Source organism: Hemitrygon akajei, chromosome 22 (genome assembly GCF_048418815.1).
Source record: "Hemitrygon akajei chromosome 22, sHemAka1.3, whole genome shotgun sequence".
NCBI classification, from domain to species: domain Eukaryota; kingdom Metazoa; phylum Chordata; class Chondrichthyes; order Myliobatiformes; family Dasyatidae; genus Hemitrygon; species Hemitrygon akajei.
The window spans coordinates 57,492,952-57,514,056 of record NC_133145.1 but is presented as its reverse complement, the minus strand read 5'-3'; the positions used below and the strand labels follow the sequence as shown (position 1 = coordinate 57,514,056).

General features: G+C 40.6%; 1 protein-coding gene and 1 non-coding gene across 3 annotated transcripts in view; one reads left to right on the top strand and one right to left on the bottom strand.

Annotated features, from left to right (window-relative positions):
* Positions 1-21,105, bottom strand: part of aspscr1 (ASPSCR1 tether for SLC2A4, UBX domain containing) — a 290,192-nt gene that overhangs the window by 71,680 nt on the left and 197,407 nt on the right. For both annotated transcript variants that reach the window (XR_012095994.1, XM_073026315.1), the window contains one exon: positions 19,493-19,545. Coding sequence is in view for 1 of the 2 variants with exons in the window: in XM_073026315.1 (XP_072882416.1) it covers positions 19,493-19,545 (53 nt within the window). In the remaining variant the exon portion in view is untranslated. The remainder of the gene's footprint in view (positions 1-19,492; positions 19,546-21,105) is intronic.
* On the top strand, positions 1,932-2,005 carry trnaa-agc (transfer RNA alanine (anticodon AGC)). The gene has a single exon. It is a non-coding gene; the product is annotated as a tRNA-Ala (tRNA).

Below are 21,105 nucleotides of genomic sequence, written 5' to 3'. Positions count from 1 at the left end.
CCTGAGGCACACCACTGGTCACCAACCTCCATGCAGAATATGACCCATCTACAACCACTCTTTGTCTTCTGTGGGCAAGCCAGTTCTGGATCCATAAAGCAATATCCCCTTGGATCCCATGCCTCCTTACTTTCTCAATAAGCCTTGCACAGGGTACTTTATTAAATGCCTTACTGAAATCCAAATACACATCTACAGCTCTATCTTCATCAATATGTTTAGTCACATCCTCAAAAAATTCAATCAAGCCTCTCCCATCCACATTGATGATGCAAAGATCATTGCCAGAGGTTCAGCAATCTCCTCCCTCGCTTCCCACAGCAGCCTGGGGTATATCTTGTCTGGTCCTGGTGACTCATCCAACTTGATGCTTTTCAAAAGCTCTAGCACATCCTCTTTCTTAATGTCTATTTCTCAAGCTTTTCAGTCTGCTGTAAGTCATCCCTCCATGACTTCCTCCTTTTCTGCAGCCATGACATTATCTCTGATCAGCAGTGCCACGCCACCCACCTCTTTTGCCTCTCTCCCTGTCCTTTCTGAAACATCTAAAGCCTGGCACTCTAAGTAGCTATTCCTGTCCCTGAGCCATCCAAGTTTCTGTAATGGCCACAACATCACAGCTCCAAGTACTGATCCACGCTCTAAGTTCATCTGCTTTGCTCATGATGCTTCTTGCATTAAAGGGAACGAGTTTTTCAGGTGTGTTCAGGAGAACTTCCTTGAGTTTTATTGACGTTCAAATAGATATAGAGTGAAAGAGAGCAGGAAAAATGAACTAGGACATTGACACAATGTTATTACAGAAATTTCAGAAGGACAGAAAAAGAGGAAATGAAAGGAATAACAGACCACTATAAAAGGCTGACAGCAAACATAAAAGGAAATCCAAAAACATTCCTTAGGCCTGTGAACAGGAATAGGATTGTAAGGGGAGACACTTGGTCATTCAGAAATCATGGAGGCAGACGACATGGCTGAGGTACTGCAGGAGGACTTTCCGTCAGTCTTCCGCACAGAATGGGATGATGAAGTCTCGGCAAAATAATACACAACTTAAATCCTAAATTTTGATAAAGCTGTATCAGAAAGTGCACTGTACACATAGTGCATAACCACGGGTACCAGATGGGATGGGGGATGGGATGCAATGTACAAAACTGCAGATTCCCTGGTATTAACTTACAAACATGCTGTAAGTCAGAGGTGCACCTGAACACCGGAAAATATGAACTCTTACAACCTGGCTCAAAAGAACGGCATTGGGATAAATCCAGTAACCACAGATCAGTTCTGTTGAAGCTCAGTGATTTTGGATAACTTATGAGGAATAATAAACAGAGATAGATACCACTCTATAAAACCCTGGTTGCACCACACCTGGAATAATGAGTTCAGTTCTGTTTTTTTCATTAGGAAGGTAGATTGAGAGATAGGGTGCAGAGATTAATTTATTTATTTAGAGGTACAGTGTGGAATAGGCCCTTCTTGCCCAGTGAGCCCTGCCGCCCAGCATACCACCAATTTAACCCGAGCCTAATTACAGGACAATTTATACTGACCAATTAATCTACCAACCCATCCGCCTTTGGACTGTGGGAGGAAATCAGAGCGCCTGGAGGAAACCCACGTGTACATGGGAAGGAACGTACAAACAGAAGACACTGGAATCAAACTCCGACATCCTGAGATGTAATAGCATCATGCTAACTGCTATGCTACCGTGGCACCAGGATGCTGAATGGATTAGAGAGCATGCAAAGGGCTTTTCTCTTTGGAGTGGAGGAGGATGAGGGATGACTTGATAGGGGAGTACAAGATGATAAGAAGCACTGATAAGATAAGATGATAAGAGAACCTGAATCCTTTCTCTCTCAGTTTGCAGAAATACATGGGTGTCCTTCATTTTTAGTATCTTGTACTCAACAAATGTATGGCGCGTGGCCAAGTGGTTAAGGCGTTAGACTAGCAATCTGAAGGTCGTGAGTTCGAGCCCCAGCCGAGGCAGCTTGTTGTGTCCTTGAGCAAGGCACTTAACCACACTCTTCTCCAGTCCACCTAGCTGAAAATGGGTACCGGCAAAATGCTGGGGGTTAACCCAGCGATAGACTGGCATCCTATCCTGGGGCGGGGGAGAAAGAGTTTCGTACTCTCAGTCGCTTCACGCCACGGAAACCAGCATAAGCACTGGCCTGATGACTCTATAAGGCTCGGGACAGACTTTAACTTAACTAACCATTGACAAAGAACTTAACTTATATGGATAAATTGGAGCAGTTGTTATTTTTCTTCTTGGATCGGACAGACTGCAAAACGATTGGTAGAAATATTCAAAATCATGAAGGTAATTAGCAGAGGGGTTAAGAACTAACGATTAAAGATTAGCTTTAATTATGTTCATTAAAGCATCAAAACATACAGTGAAATTAGTTGTGTTGCGTCATCAAATCAAAAGGATTGTGCTGGGCAGCCCACAAATGTCACCATGCTACTGACGGCAACAGGGCTATTCATGAACCCTAACCCTATGTCTTTGGAATGCGGGAGGAAAGTGAAGGAAACCCATGTGGTCACGGGAAGGAAGAAAGTACAAACTCCTTACGGGCAGTTGTAGGAGTTGAACCCCAAATAGTGATCGCTGGCATTGTAAAGCACAGCACTCCAGAACTGACACAGTAAAAGTTATGTTGTGAGTGCTTAGGGTCTTAAATGAATGGATAGGAAGAGCAGTGGAAGTGCTTTCAATTACAGTACTCCAAAGGAATACATATGTCCTAAAAGCAAATAATTTGCTGTTCTATATGGGGGGGGCAGGAGTCCAACTAACTAGATTACTCCTGCACAGAACAGGTAGAACTCAACAGACTGAATGGTCTCCTTACTTGCTGTGTTGTTCATCTGTCGATGGTTTCTTGATGTGTGTTTAGAGCAAGAATGAGGAGGGTGAGGAATTTCTTCAGCCAGAGAGTGGTGAATCTGTGGAATTCATTCGTACAGGCAGATGTGAAGGCCAAGTCATTGGGTATATTTAAAGCAGAGGTTGACAGGTTCTTGGTTAGTAAGGGTGTCAGAGGTTATGCAGGAGAATGGGGTTGAGAGGGATAAATAAGTCAGCCATGGTGGAATGGCAGAGACTAGACGGGTCAAATGGCTATGTCTTATGGTCTAAGAAGAGTGGATTATCAGCCTGATTCACATCATTTCTGTGCAGACTGCATATGTAAAGGTTGCAACAATGCAGCGTATGCAGGGTTAACCTGTAAATTTCCACACTTAAACACGTCCACACATTCCAGATGCTGTTGTTCATTTTATCCAGTAATAATGGAGTGCGCAGTCATTATGGGCACAGGAAACTCTATACCACTATCTAAACAAAATTTGATCATTTGAAAATATTTACAGCTGTTATACATAAACCGGGAACAATTTTGTACATTTGTTTCACACAGGAATTAAACATCTGAGTGAGAACAAATCCAAACACAATAAATCTAATTACAAGGATTTTGGTGATTAATTTAACAGTCTGTTACTTTGAAATTAAAAGATAGGAGGAGTTTACAGGCAGCGTAAACAAGGGTAGCTCAGTGGTACGTACCTAATTCACCTGCAGACCTTCAAAAGGAGACCAAGTATCAGCTGAAGTCAACAAGGTCTGAAGAAAAAAAGAACTGGTCACGGTGTCACCAACTTTGTATGTGGAAGCCTTAGGGAGGGTACAGAGGAAATTTACCAGGATTTTGCTTGGTCTCGAGGGCATGTCTTATGAAGACAGCTTAATGGAGCTAGAGGTTCTCTTTGGAGTGAAGGAGGATGAGAGGTGACATGTCAGACAGACAGAGCGGTTGTAACAGGCTGCATGCGCACAGTTCAGAGGTATACAAGATGATAAAAGATAGAGTAGACAGCCGAAGACCTTTCCCTAGGACGGAAATGGCTAATACAAGGGGGATGTAGCAGTTACTTGAAAAAACAAACCACAACTGCCGAGAGTCTGAGTGAGGGACTCAACACTGCATGACGCACTTCCAAATTACTGAGCTCCAAGTCGAAAAAAGTACTTCTGACCCTTTATTACGAAACCAGCACAGACAAATGATCTTATATAGTGAAACCATCAGAATCAGAGAAATAAATGAAGTTAGCGAAATGAGAGTAATTAGCATAACCAAATTAGTGGTCAACAAAAAATATCCGAACCCTGCTCAGTCTAATGAGGACAAAGCGAGAATATGTGACTACATTCATTTACTTCTACCACACCTCAACCCACAAGACAAATTACTGTAACCCATAATAAAAAGAACACAACAGGAGCATAACCTTAAAATGACTAGAGGAAAGTATAAAGGTGATGTCAGAGGTAAGATTTTTTTTTACATGAAACATGAACCCCCCCCCCCCACCCCCACCCCTGCTGGGGATGGTGGTAGAGGCAGGTACTTAAGGGACATTTAATAAACTCTTAGATAGGCACATGGATGATAGAAAAATGGAAGGCTACGTTGGAGAGAAGTGTTAGATTGATCTTAGAGTAGGTTAGAATGTTGGCACAACATTGCGGGCTGAAGGGCCTGTACTGTGTTGTAAAGTTCTACGTTAACTTTTTTCTCCAAGTTTGCTGTAATGCAAAGATTCCAGAGGATCTGAGAAGCACCAACATTGGTACATTGCCAAGGAAAGCCTCAGTACCTTACTGAGCTTTGAGAACACTCTGCAAGATGATCAACAAGATTTTTTGCCCAAGAAATTCAGAAAAATTGTCAGGAGCAAAATCAGGATCTACATGTATTTGAAGATCTTTTAATCCCTCAGTTGTGATGATTGGTGGAAAGTGCTGGACAGATTTGGTTGCCTTCCAAAATGTATTAAGACACTGAGGCTTCCTCATTGGGTATTAGCCACCATTCTCCATACTGGCCAGAAGTTAAAACTAATCATTATTCAATCAGAAGTTAAGAATGATTTGTTTATGTGCTCTTCTTGCCCTCATTAAAGGCCACAACCCTACTAGAATTGATATCCAATGTGCAGTGGATGAAAAGCTACTTAATCTTCATTATCCCGACAGAAAGAATGGAGATACTAATTATGTTGACTGCGCCATCCTTACCCATAATGGACCTTTTTATATGAACTTACTTTAACCAAGGATTCTCAATTAACTGTAAAACAACAAAAGTGCTGCTTTAGCCTGCCTCAGGCTTTCACCACCAATCACAGCACCATCACCAAGGGACAGACCTTTGTGAAATCTGTTACCTCAGTAGCTACCTTACAAAGTGTTCATGCGAACTGTAAGTTTCAATAAAGGCTCCAGTGCACATGTGATTCCTTGGGAAAATTTGATATATCTTATCAAATGATAACTAATTTGATAAGATTTGAAAGGGGAGATTTGATAGAAGTATACAATATTATGAAGGCTATAGACAGGGCAAATGCAAGGAGGCATTTTCCACTGAGGTTGGGTGAGACTACAACTAGGGGTCATGGGTTAAAGGTGGGAGGTAAAATGTTTTAGGGGAACATGAGGGGGAACTTCTTCACTCAGACGGTGGTGAGAGTGCAAAACAAGATGTTATCGCAAGCGGTGGATGCATGTCTGATTTCAACATCTAAGAGAGGTTTGGATAGGTACATGGATGGGAGGGCTATGGTCTGGGTGCAGGACAATGCGACTAGGCAGATTAATGGCTTGCCATGGACTGGATGGGCTGAAGGGCCTGTTTCTATGCTGTAGTGTTCTATGACTCTACAATGCTCCAACAGGCTTTCAGAAGTACACTAAGGTCCAGGTCTAGAATGCGTTTGCCATTCTTATGTAATTTAAACAGATTAATTGAGATTGCTGCTCAAGCCATCGAGTTCATCCAGCAGAATGTATTTTGTCGCTCCCGATTCCAGCATTTGTGGTCTTCTGTGTCTCCTAAATGATAGGAAGACACAGAATGTCTTCAAAATGTCGCCTCCAGATGATGCTTTACATTGTGGGAAGCAAATGTCATCAATTTTGAGGCAAAAATTCTCACCAGCCAAGACCAATGGAGCTGTCACTCCCAGCACACTCACAGGGAGAGGTCACATAGCAGTTTGAGGAAACACCAGAAAGATGTGCTTGATTCACAACTGGAATAAACAAATGTGATGTCACAAGCTGGGAGGAATGTGTCATTATCAGTCTCAGAGGAGTCACGTCCTCCATTAGGTGGAAGTCTACTTCAAACTGAAACACTTTTTAAAAAAGAAAACCCAAAGAAGAGTAAAAGAAAGCTCTTTTGAAGCTCACTCAAAGGCCAGTGATTTAGATGTGGGATGAAGGACATCCAGAGTCCAGGCCTCCATTCCGTGCTCCATTAGTGACAAGGACAATTGACGGAGGGCATCCAAGGATGTCGAGCTGCCCCAGGTCAGTGGATCCTGGGATTGGATGCCCGTGCAAACAAGAGACACTAGAAGGAACTAGTCAGTTGGTGAGCCCATCATTGGCTAATGTGAGGGTCAATACTGAAGATCAAAGACCGAAGATCGATCTGAAGTCCAGAAATCAAAGCCTGATGGCTGAAGCCTGGAGTCTGGGGACCCAGAGGCCTGTCCTGGAATTGAGGGACTGTCTGTGTGGGTGGGTGGGAGGGAGGAAAGGTGCTTGTTTCATCACCTGTTGTTCTGATGAGCACTGGGCATGCTATGTTGGCAAGAATGTGTGGCTACACTTGCTGCCCCCAGCACATTCTTGGATCTGTAGGCTGTAAATGCCATATGCAGGTGATAAATAAATCGGAATCTCTTTTCTGCATAGGCGTGAGCTGGAATGCTCACATGTCCTACAGGGAAGTAGATAGGGGGTGGTGTAGTCTATGATTTCCAAGTCACATCAGGACCCCGTAAGTAAATTTCTAGTTGGGGTCATTCTCCAATCTAACAATTGCTGCTGATGAAACAATAGATCGTTGAATGGGGTCGAAGCATGCAAGAGAGAAAACAGACAGCAGTGCCCGTCAGTGCGGAGGACCATCTGTTTTACCTGAGGACAGCACCAAGTGAACATCGGAGGGCGGCACTGACTGGGTGGGCCAGTTCCACACCAGCACTAACAGTGGAGGCCCACGTTCCCTCTCCTAGGCGGCTAGAACAGGCTACTGCATCCAAGGTGATCCTCACCAGAACAGCTTCCCCACCGTCGGTATCTCCAATGAACAGATTTGCAATATTCTACATTACCAATGTCCACCAGGGTCTTGTGATCCCAATAAAAAACTACCGAGATAATCACTTGCTAGGTGTTAGATGGGTTAACAAATAAAAAGGTAATTGGGAAGTCTCAAAATGGGACAGCTTCATTAAGATGGGCAAAGTAATGGAACCAAATTGTTCAGGGTAAACCCAATCAAAAGAACAATTATTTAATTTAGTGTTCTATTAATAAACCAACTATGGTAGAGAGAAAGGTACTGAAGTTACTAGTGTGTTTGATTTCTTTAATCAGATGTTCTAAGGTGCTTGGGGATGACAGCAAAATGTTTCTATTTTTTATGTTTAGGGATAGAGCACAGTAACAGGTCCTTCCAGCCCAATGAGCCAACTCCACAGAATTACACCTATGTGACCAACTAACCAATTAACCATGGGAATGTGGGAGGAAACTGGATCTCCTGGAGAAAACATACGTAGTCACAGGGAGAGTGTACAAACTTCTTACAGATAGTGGCGGGGAAGCAGTTTGTGTATATTCAACTTATTTTTCAAAGTTCAAAATCAATTTATTATCAAAGTACGTATATGTCACCATACACAACCCTGAGACTCACTTCTCTGCAGGCATACTCAGCAAACCCACAGAATAGTAACTGTAACAGGATCAATGAAAGATCAACCAGAGTGCAGAAGATGACAAACTATGCAAATGCAAATATAAATAAATAGCAATAAATAACGAGGATACGAAATAACAAGAGAAAGTGTCCTTAAAGTGAGATTATTGGTTGTGGAGACACTTTAATGGATGAGCGAGCGTTAAGTGTTTTATTTTTGCGTGGGTACAATGGAGTTAGGGAATATGGGGCAATGCTTTCAGGGAATCATAGGTTTTCACAGACATAGAAGCTTTAGAGCCAAGTAGATCTCTTTAAGGAACTATCTACAACTCCTGACTCTAATCAATGGAATCCAGGTATAATGGAACCCCATGATGCAAAACTCAATGCACGATATTCCCATTGCCCCATTTCTGTTCCGTCTGGCTGCTTGCAAAGCTGACTACCCAGGCTGCAAGGTTGTCAGCAATTCCTGGGAATTCCCAGGATAGCTCTACTTCATTACATTTAGAATCAGAATAGGGTTTACTATTACTATTACTATCATGATGTGAAATTTGTTGTTGTACAGCAGCAGTATTGTGCAAAGACATAAAGTTACTACAAATTATAAAGTAAATGAATAGTTATAAAGGAATTATGAGATATTGTTTGTGGGTTCATGTACTGTTAGGCTTACCACCAGCAAAGGTCTTTCTGAATGACAAAGCGGGCACAAGGAGCCAAATTGTTTGACCCTGTTATTTTTTTAAAATATTCTTACAATCAAGAGGGATGGCAGACATCAGAGAGCCATAACCTCTCCAACACTGCTGTCCACAGTGGTCCCCAGTTCTTACCCAATGTTGCACTTAGAACCAGGGTTCTAAATGTTTGGCAAAGGTCCGTCACACCAGTAGGTAAAAGTCTCTCGCAAACAATAACTGTGATTCCAAAGGGCCCTTTTCAGGAGCTCTACAGGACAAGGTGGCATTAAGTTATTTGAATTGCCATCCCTGCCACTGCCTCTCTCCCAGATTTTATTATTGTTAGGGGTGGACATGCAAATGTGATCTTTAGGGACTCACAGCTGATCTAAGTAATGCAGAGTACCATGCTTATGGAGGTTTTACACCACTCACAGCAACATCATTTCTTGACTTAGACCGTAAGAGATAGGAGCAAAATTAGGCCATTGAGTCTGCTCTTGCATTCCATCATGGCTAATTTATTACCTCTTTCAAAACCATTCTCCTGCCTTCTCCCCTTAACCTTTGACAGCCTTACTAATCAAGAACCTATCACCCTCGGTTTTAAATATACTCATTGATATGCTCTCCACAGCTAGCTGTCTGTGGCAATGAATTCCACTGATTCACCACCCTCTGGTTAAAGAAATTTATCCTCATCTCTGTTCTAAAGTGACGTCCTTCTATTCTGAGGCTGTGCCATCTGGTCCAACAAAGAATGTTGTATAAACATATTTAACTTTAATCTGAAAGGCATTAATGAATATTTCTGAATTGAGGCACTCGAGCCAAAGCCCTTTTCAATCATCCATAAATATTGAAAATCAAAATACCATAGATACTAGAAAACTAAGATTGAAAACTCTGGTTATCTTCTAACAAAAGGCATTGACTTGAAACACCGTCACTGCTTCTGATTTCACAAATGTTGCCTGACCTGTGTTTGTTCAGAATTCTGATTGTGGGAGCTGTAGAGGTTATCGGTAAGATAGACGGAGAGACTATAAAGGTGGCAAGCTGAGAGGACAGTTCAAGGTTCATTTATTATCAAAGTATGTATATGTCGCTATATACTGCCCTGAAATTCATTTTCTTGCAGGCATTCATAGTAGAACAAAGAAGTACAATCCACTGTATAAAAACTGCACACAAGGGCTGACAACCAATGTGCAAAAGAAATAGGCACATATACTGTATATATAGCTAGGGTGCCTAAGACTTTTGCACAGTACTGCATTTGTCAGCGTGGAGCAGAGAGCAAGTTTGTAGATCTGGCTGGAGCCAACAAAGAACGTTATATAAAGATATTAAACTTTAATCAGTTGGGAATGGTGAAGGTGGAGTGCCAAGGGAGAGGTTTGGTACTAGTGCCAGAGAAGGAGTGTCAGGAGCGGGGTGGCATGGGTACAGACATACCCAGCCCTGAGACACCAGGCAAGGTCATTTGATTCCAAACAATTGGTATCTTGATCATTAGAAAATGTCTTTCTGATGCTTCCCACTCTGTCCCCTCTCCCTTCCCCTTATCCCAACCATGATCTCCCTCTCCCCGCCCCCTTCCCACTCTCAGCCCACAACAGAGACCCACATCAGAATCGGGTTTATCATCATTCACATATGTCATGAAATTAGTTTCTTTTTGTGGCAGCAGCAGTACGACGCAATATATAACATGACCGCAGTACTGTGCAAAACTCTCAGGCACTCTAGCTATAATTACATGCCTATGTCTTTCGCACAGTACTGTCTATAGATAGATAATTCTGGGATCGTGAGTTGTAGAGTCCTTGTGAGTGTGTCCATAAGGTTGTGGAGTCAGTTCAGAATTGAGGTGAGTGAGGGTAATGAAGGGTAATAACTGTTCCTGAACCTGGTGGAGTGGGGCCAAAGGCTCCAGTACCTCCTTCTCAATGGAAGAAGCTTGAAGAGCACATGGGCTGGACAGACAGCTAGCAATGAAGAAGTTGTATATATCTTAAGACAGCAAGTACACCGTTTATAGTTTGGGCTGGCCAACAATCCCAGTCATCTACGCTGTTACTAAGGTGTTTAACACTGTAAAATTAGTGCACATTTTCTCATCAATATACACACACAATCTCATAATATTATCAGTGCAACTTCCATCTTAATAGAATGGCATGCTGGTCTTTCATTGATTCTGTCATGGTTATATTCTACGGAGTTATTGAGTATGCCTCCAAGAAAATGAATCTTGCGGTTGTATCTGGTGGCATATATGTACTCTGATAATAAATTTACTCCAAGCTTTGAAGATCTGAATGGCTGGCTAAATCAAATATACAGAAAGCTACAGCCACGTACAAAACAGCTGGCTCTCTGCCAGGCAAATGTATAAAATGTATTCAAAGAATTATGGATCGCTAGGAGTAACCCTGAGGGAGTAACCTCATCCATAAGTTCGGATGACACTATAAATGGGAAAACCTTGAATGGTAACCTCAGGAATAAAAATACCTCTGAAAATTGCCCCAGGCTGTCTATTTTTAATATACACCAAGTTCACAAAGTAGGTTTAGTCATTTCTTTTTAATGACAGCAGTCAGCACCAATTCCACAATAGATGCCAACAGCTATTCTGACCCTCATCCCCAGAGCTCAAGAATGCAAAGACCCAGAATTATTCACTAGAAATTCAAGAAGTGATATTCAATAGTTGCCCATCTTGTAATTTTAATGAATCCATAATTAAATAGTGCAGCGTAAGACAAACACTGATTTTGCACAATAGGTGTCTTTTTTTTTAAAAGGATTTTTAAAATAATTTAACTGTGCAAAACAATGTCTTAAAATGATGCTAAGCAAATGGGGGAATATGTAGACATAAACTCACTAAGGCTGCGACGGAATGAGTAACTGAAACATTTTTTAATGTGGTAAATGGTTAACATGCACTTTGTTTCTGGTACACATCAAGATCAAAAAGCTGGTATTTACATGTTCAGATGCCTAAAGAATACCTTTCTCTCTGAGACTGTTGTAATTTGTGAGTACAAGTTTAGCATTTACCATGATTGCTCGTGTCTGTTTTGATCACTCATTCTGTTTTAAGTGTTTCCGTGTGGCAAGTGCCCATCTACAAAGGAGGTTCAGACACCAAAACATACGCAAGAGATAAAACTACCTTGTGATGTTAAACCTTCTTTTTAAAAAAAATCCTGATTGCAGCTGGACAGAAAGAACAATCTGCTATATTTATAAATTGCACCAACATCAGAGGCAGGAAGCAGAGAATTGATGTTAGCCTCTCATTAAAGAACATTTCAAAGGAGGCTCTCCAGACTCTCAGCATAGCTGTCAGGTAAAAAAGAAGATCCCACTGTGTAATTTGTTTTCACTGCATGGCTTAAATCATTAAATTATTCATTTATTATTTTTTCCATGCACTACAATAGTTTGAACACAGTACAGATCTTCTGATCCGTCCAGCCTGTTTCTAACAACTGTGATAATGTTTATATCCCAATATACACAGTCTATTCCATCTAAAACCTTGAGACTCCTCCAGGAAATTATTACAAGCTAGGTTTAAAACTCCAAGCCATTTTGCTGTGCCATGTTATCTGTGACAAGTATCCCCTTTGCTGGGGAATTCCACCTTCTTTTTAACTCTCTCATTGAAGTTTTTCCTGGATTCCTGTTAAATGTGTCCCTGAATGGGTTTAGCTCTTGTTTCAACCACTCTCCCTGTACCCAAAACACCTTCAATGGTCACAAGGACAGTTTGATATATAACTTCACTCACCACAACTCCGACTGAGTCTACAACCCACAGACTCACAAGGACTCTACACCTCGTGTCTTCAGCATTAAGTCCTGAAGAAGGGTCTTGGCTCAAAACGTCGACTGTTTATAATTGATGCCGCTTGACCTGCTGAGCTCCTCCAGTACTTTGTGCGTGTCACTTAGTATTAATGGTTTTTTTATTTGCACAATTTGTCGTATCTTGAATATAAGTTGCTTGTCAGTGTTTGCTTACGTATAGATTTTCATAAATTCTATTACTTTATGGAATAAAATTGCATAAACATATAAACACCAGAATGTATTTACAATCTATTAACTTTCAAAGGGCATTTTTCTTTTTATTATATGGAGAGCAAAACTGGTCATTTACTGAAGGACTAGCCAAGGTTCAACTAACCTTTAACAAAACTTCAAAGAAAAGCACTATGAAAAGATGAAAACAAAAAACGCTATAAATAATCAACAGATCATGCAGCATTCATGGAGAGAGAAACAGTTAACATTTCTGACAAAATTCACCTCAATTCTTATTGACTGGAAATTTGTTTCATTCTCTATAGATATTTCCTGAAGGGATGAGTATTATCATCATTCCTTAGAAGTTTGCGAAGATTCGGCATGACATCTAAAACTTTGACAAATTTCTATAGATGTATGGTGGAGAGTATATTGACTGGTTGCATCACGGTCTGGTATGGAAACACCAATGCCCTTGAATGGAAAATCCTACAATAAATAGTGGATACCGCCCAGTCCATCGGAGGTAAAGCCCTCCCAACCACTGATTATGTCTGCCTGAAGAACTGTTTCAGAAAAGCAGCATTTATCATCAAGGACCCCCACCATCCAGGTCATGCTCTCTTCTTGCTGCTGCCAACAGGAAAATGGCACAGGAGCCTCAGGATCCACACCAACAGTTTCATCAAGAGTTATCACCCTTCAAGCATCAGGCTCCTGAACCAAACTGAACCAGAGGGGATAACTTTCCTCGCCCCATCACTGGACTGTTCCCAAACCCTGTGGACTCACTTTCAAGGACTTATCATCTTATGTTTTTGATATCTATTGTTTAGTTATTTATTATTATTATTTCTTTTTTATTTATATAGCTTTCTGTTCCATTGGTTGTTTGTCTGTCCTGCTGGGTGCGGTATTTCATTGAGTCTATTATGGTTCTCTGTTTTACAGAGTATGCCTGCAAGACAATGAATCTCAGGGTTGTATATGGTGACATGTACAGAATGTACTTTGACAATAAATTCATTTGAACTTTGAATCATTCTGCCTTTATTTGACACAATCCCCTATTTTTCAATTGTTTCCCTCTGGAATTAATTCCCACTATGATGATTTTTTTTAAACATGGTCTGATTAACCTGCATTATTGCTTTCACAGATTTGTGCGGCTGGCCTCCCAGGTCCCTATACCTCAACTCCAAATAATTCCAAGAAATATATTATGTTCTCCTTCCCATTATTACAAAGCGTAATTTTATATTTACTTATATTGCCTTATTTGCAGATTCTATACCTAATTTGTAAGTTCACGACTGTCTATATACACTGAATGGTCACTTTTTTAGGTACATCTGCTCGTTAATGCAAATATTTAATCAGCCAATCATGTGACAGCAACACAATGCATAAAACCATGCAGACATGGACAAGAGGGTCAGTTGTCGTTCAGACCAAACATCAGAATGGGGAAGAAATGTGATCTAAGTGACTTTGACTATGGAATGATTGTTGGTGCCAAATGGGGAGGTTTGAGTATCTCAGAAACTGCTGATCTCCTGGGATTTTCACACACAACGGTCTCTAGAATTTAAAGAGAATGGTGCGAGAAACAAAAAAAAAACATCACGTGAGTGGCAGTTCAGTGGGCAAAAACATCTTGTTAACGAGAGTGGTCAGACTGGTTAAAGCTGACAAGAAACTGACAGTAACTCAACTAACCATGTGTTGCTACAGTGGTGAGTAGAAAAGCATCTGTGAACAAACAACATATTGGACATTGAAGTGGATGGGCAATAGCAGCAAAAGACCATGAACATGAACATGCACTCAGTATGTATATATCGTGTCATAGTATAAACTTTAAAACTGTACTTCTATCTGTAGAGACCAAAAGATGTAAAATCATATTCTCAGCGCAGACCCTCCTTACTCCCTAACTTTTGCATCCTGACTAGCTAATGTTAACTGGATACATTCTGTTCTGCTACTTTGCTAACTATTCTGCTCTTTCTCTCACATATTCTGATAGTCGTCATGACTCTATCAGGCAATATTCTATCAAAACACTTTGGGATTTCCCAAGGGTCATAAAATACTTCATATAAATCCTAGTATTTTTTATGCTACTTCATAATTACTGTAACTATTCGTAAATGAAAAGGGAAAACCTGTTGATGAATCTTTATGTTGTTGCATAGAACTTTTGAACAGCTCGACGTAAACACGTATGCTTTATAGTTTTTGAAACAAAACAGAATGCCCATAATATATAACATAAATGAACAATGGAGCCTTCTGTGACCCTTACTAGTGAAAGAAGGCAAAGTTTCTGAAACCCTACCCACACCATGGTGTCTGACATTATGATGCTATTCACGTGGGCAGCCTTAAACAGTAGATGGGTGGAGGCAAATACTTAAATTCTAATGCATGACAGACGATATAGGGTGGATCTAAAAGTCCATGGTAATTAATACACACCTTTAGAGTATGTAGAACCTATACTTTGTTGTAAACACTAAACCATTATTATCTGGGCATCTGTAAAATATCTTCAAAATAAACCCCAATGCTGTTTTTATGGAATGGTGAGCCATTCTTTAAAGTTCCAAAACACTCAGAAATGTAACCCTCAAATAACACATTTTTGTTTTTAACATGAATGGATAATTAAACCTTCATGCAGAAAGAGGGAAAAAAAGGATTACACTTGGATAAAAAAACTTCATTTGTTTGCCAAAGTTTTATATATCGCCTAAAGAGCTGAACTTCTGAACACAAGGAGCAGTTATATTTTATACAAGTCACAGCAGCTTAAATCCACACTCATTGCCTCTTTATTATGCACCTCCTGTACCCAATAACGTGGCTATTCAGTGTATGCTTGTGGTCTTCTACAGCTGTAACCCATCTACTTCAAAGTTCAACCTGTTGTGTATCCAGAGAAGCTTTTCTGTACACCATTGTTGTAATGTGAAGTTATTTGAGTTACTGTCGCCTTCCTGTCAGCTTGAACCAGCCTGGCCGTTCTCCTCTGACCTCTCTCATTAACGAAGTGTTTTCACCCACAGAACTGCTACTCAGTCGACACTTCTTTGTTTTTCACACCATTCCTGGTAAGCTCTGGAGGATGTCCTGTGTGAGCAGCAGAAGACTTAGTGGCCGCTTTATTAGGTGTAGAAGGTGCCAAATGAAGAGGCCATTGAGTATGTTCTGAAACACACAATTTTCTCTGAAGCTGCTGAAAAGTTCAGCAATATGCTGGTTTATAACATGTGATAACTTTGTTGACAAGTGTGGCTTGCCTAACGTTTCAAAGGTACTCAAGTATCCTTCCGATTGTGCTAATGCATGAAATATTACATATAATTATAAAGACCTGTAATGACAGATCATTGCAAAAGATAGTTAGTCCTTAAATACATCTTAAAAAGTCGATCCTCCAATTGGCTGTTAGAAATGAAAAGTAATTTTATGTCACAGCTTATCCAATTTTGCCAGACTTTCAGCAAACTAATTTCAAAATACAAGATCCCGTATTTACTGATGTCAGAAAAAAACCCATTTGCTTGTCAAAGACATACCAATTATTCCCAAAATTGACAAAGTATTCCAAGTCATCAAGCACTTCACTGGATATAAAAGTCTCCAATAGTTGAAGAATTCAAGTGTTGAATATAACACAATGGTATTTGAAACAAGTACATTTGCCACCATATGATTTAAGTTAGCGACAACGCTAAATGGAGACTTCCTGCTAATTCTGTGTGATTGTCCTGGATGTTTCATCAGGGTATTTGGCAAAATTTCTAATACAAGTAATACGTAATTTATGCAAATTTTCAACTAAAATGATTTCTCCAAAAAATGTTTCACCTCATGCCCACTCTTTCAAATAAGGAGCCAAACATATCATTGTAGCTACAGAGAAGGCACGACTGTGGCTATATTTCATTTGGAGTTTCAAGATTTGGTACGTCACCAAAACCACTTGAAAATTTCTACAGATGTACCATGGAGAGCATTCAAACTAGCTGCATCACCGTCTGGTACGGTGGGGTGGGGGACGGGGGACGGTGGTGCTACTGCACAAGATCGAAGGAAGCTGCGGAGAGTTGCGAACTCAGTCAGCTCCATCATGGGCACTGGCCTCCACAGTATCCAGGACATCATTAAGGATCCTCATCACCCAGGACAGGCCCTCTTCTCATCGCAGCTACAAGTACATGAAACCTGCTCTAGGAATTTAAAAACAATATTCTACCCAAAATGACATCTTTGATTAATCTGACCAAAACATGACAATTTGTAGACAAACAATGATGAATCTACATAACAAGAAGTACAATGTGATCTAGTACTCCCAGGGTGATTAGAGCATAAGATGGTAAGATATAGGAGCAGAATTAGGCTATTTGGTCCATGGCTGATCCATGGTTATTAATTATAACCATTTCAGATGGGGCAGTTAACTCGGGCCAGAATGGAAACACAATCCATTGCCTACAAAATGCAGTTATACACAATGTTGTATACACGCCAGCAAGGGAAACACTGAAAACCAATTTGTTACTAATTTAGCAAAATGTATTTCAATTGAAAGGCATCGTTATTGAAAGCAATTAATATAGACTTAGTTGCAATGGTTGCTTCACAGCTGGTATGGAAACACCAACGCTCAGGGATCAAAAAGTCTACAAAAAGTGGTAGATACAACCCAGTCCATCAAGGGCAGAGCCCTCCTCCCTTGAGCACATTTACATGGAGTGCTGCCACAGGAAAGCAGCATTCATCATCAAGGACCCCCACCATCCGGGCCGTGTGCCTTCTTCTTACTACTACCATCAGGCAGGAGGTTCAGAAATCTTAGGTCCCACATCACCAGGTTCTGGAGCAGTTATTACCCTACAACCATTGGGCTCCTGAACTTCACTCATCACTACTCTGATCTGATTACAAGACTTACTTTCACAGACTCCAGAACTCATGTTCTCAGTATTTATTTTACTTTGCACAATCTGTCTTCAATTGCAGTTTGTCAGTCTTTATTTATGAGTAGGTTTTTTTTGCAGATCCTATTTTTAAAAAAAAATTTCTGTAAATTCCTGCAAGAAAATTAATTTCAGGTTTGCACATGGTAACATGTACGTACTTTGATAGTAAATTTACTTTGAACTTTGAGTAATTTGCACAGGAATAAATGTATTAATTATAATTACTACTTTCTGCTGCATGAGCCCTATAAAAAGGCAACATAATACCGATAATATCAATGCAAGAGTCAGGTGGCTCATCATTAATGAAAAATCACAGCCTGCTTTGTTAACTTTTCCCTTGTATGGACACTTGTATCATACGACTGTGAAGCTGCTGGTAATCTTGAAAGGCTTCTGCGCTCATCACAAGTGGGTGCCAATAATTACAAAAGCAACTAGGCACATAGCCTTACTAATCAAACTCTTCTGAGTTATACACTTCAAAGTCAGTACAGAGCAACGACCAAACAAAAGATCAGATGTGCGTTGCAAGTATCAAAAACATTACTGCCGAGGACCTGATTAAAAATTAGTGAAAGCCTGGAACACAGCAAATCTTCAGACATCTCGTCTCAGAGTTGTAGAGAACAGCAATATTAAAGAGCAGGTTGGCATCCACAGTTATTATACCCACCCTTCCATATCTTGAGCTAATTAAGACATTCTGAATCATCTTTCAAATTGAAAACACAAGTATTTAGAGTTTAACCACTTTCATTACGAATCTTTAATTAGATTTCTGTTATTAATTATGCATAATCCTTTATACAATACAACCATTAAAAGGGAACTTAAGTTTCTTTGAAGCAATGTCAACACAATAAGATTGTTCATCATTATTAAGTCCTCCAGCTGGTTTCCAGAAAATTAATTTTAAAAAGTTTCCAGACACATCATTCATGTTTTAATTTTCAGCTAAAATCAAAGTATTGAATATCAACATCCATTTTTTTTGCAACAAGGTGGAAAATAAAATGTAGTAAGATGGAATTAAGGATGGTGAAAAATTGGCATACAGGAGGGAGATCGAAAGCCTGGTTGGTTGGTGCTACAACAATCACCTCTCACTCAATATCAGCAAAACCAAAGAGTTTGGTTATCTGATTATCGACTACAGAAGGAAGAAGCTGGAGGTCCACGAGCCGGTCCTTATAGAGGCGCCGAGAATCAGTAACTTTGAATTCCTTGGTGTTAACATATCAGAGGATCTGTCCTGAGGTCAACTCAAACGTTTCATCACAAAGAAGGCATGACAGCACCTCTATTTTCTTAGAAGTTTGCATGGATTTGGCCTGTCACCAAAAACTCTGACAAACTTCCATAGATGCACAGTGGCATATCCTAACTGGATGTGGCCTGGCGTGAAAACACCGATGCCCACAAATGAAAAAGACTACTGTATGTGTTGGATACAGCCTGGTCCATCACAAGCAAAACTTTCCCCACCACTGGAGCGCTGCCATAAGAAAGCAGTAACTATCATCAGTGAATCCCCTCATCCAGGCCATACTCTCCATCACTACTGCCATTAGTCAGGAGATACAGAAGCCTTAGGTCCCACATCACCTCAAACTTCATCATAACAACTTTAATAGCTGTTCACCTAAATATTGTCTCTTAAATATTCTTCTACCCCTGCACCTTCATCCTAAGATAATAAACTGGCCTTCAATGCTATGTACATTGAACAATCTTCAAGCACAAGATCTTTCTCCAAAGCCATGAGTTCAAAATTGCTTTTGATCATAGTTCATTAGCATAGCCCAAACCAAGAAGGTGAAAAAGCATTTTAAATATATGATAAAACATATGAACATTATTTTAGAAAAAAACATTTACTGTTGACTTTCACTCAGCTCTATATTAAATCTGCAGGAAATGGACAGGTGGGAAGTGTCAATGGACATACCTGGAACAATGTGGCTGCTGGATCACTGAGAAGCTCTTTAGGTGGTGTTTTAACTGGGAAAAAAATGGAGAGCTCTGAGAATAATGCAAAATCTCAATAAATTAATTGAACATCAATATTATCATATAGATTTTATTCTCAAGGCATTCACCTCTATCAATTTCAAATCTATTCTCAAATTTGTTATGATTTTAAAATAGTTAATAAACTATTAACTTAAGAAGAAGTTTTAACTTCTGCTGGAGGAACTTAGAGGATTAAGCAGCATTTGTGGGAGGAAAGGATCTGGTTGAAACACTGTTGTAATCCCCGGATTACTTTTTATTTTATTTTATTTAGAGTGACAGTGCAGAACAGGCCCTACCGGCCCAATGAGCTGCACCACCCAGCAACCCACCTGTTCAATACTAGCCCAATCACACGACAGTTTACAATGACCAATTAGCCTCTCTCTAACATTATTGTAGAAGTGATCATTTATGATACTCTTATATGTGACATGAACTTCACTGGCACATTTATGAGATATACCCATTGCCTTTGAGGTTGTGTCACTTTGAATCATAGCAGATGCTGTGATGAAGTACTCCTTAGGCCATTAGAAATGGACTTTCAGAAATTTAACCGACAGTGATGAAAGGATAAGACCATAACACATGGGAACAGAATTAGGCAATAAAGCCCATTGAGTCTGCTCTGGCATTCCCACATGGCTGATTTATCTTCTCTCTCACCCCCATTCTCCTGCCTTCTCTCCTAACCTCTGACGCCCTCACCAATCAGAACTCCACTTTGAATTTACCAACTACTTGGCCTCATACCCAATGACTCAGGCTAATAACCAAAGATTCCCTTACAAGCACTGTTTAACATCAAGGATCTTTCTGGTAGACCATCACCCATATGACAGCAACTCCACTGTGATTTTTTGGTTTAACAATCTTCTATACTGTGATAATTCGGATGGAGTATCCCCACGATTACTGAGGGCCTGTGCGACTGAGCTGGGAGAACCACTACAGCGCATCTTCAACATGAGCCTGGAGCAGAGAAGAGTACCCAGACAGTGGAAAACATCCTGTATTGTCCCGGTACCGAAGAAACCACAACCAAAGGAGTTGAATGACTTCAGACCTGTTGCCTTGACGTCGCACGTGATGAAGACCATGGAGCGGCTGATAATACAGAATCTGAGGCCACAAACCAGGCACGCCCGGGATCCTCTTCAATTTGCGTATAAGGAGAAGGTGGGAGTGGAGGATGCTATCACGTATTTGCTGCACAAATCCCTCTCTCACCTGGATGGGGTCAGTGGTGCTGTGAGGATTACATTCCTGGACTTCTCTAGTGCCTTTAACACCATCCAGCCCAAGATCTTAAGGCACAAACTAACGGAGATGGGAGTAGACTCTCACATGGTGGATTGGATAGTGGACTACTTGACAGATAGACCTCAGTATGTGCAGTTGGGAGACTGTAGGTCTGACACGGTGGTCAGCAGCACAGGAGCGCCGCAGGGGACCGTGCTCTCTCCGGTCCTGTTCACCCTGTACACATCAGACTTCCAATATAACTCGGAGTCCTGCCATGTGCAGAAGTTCGCTGATGACACG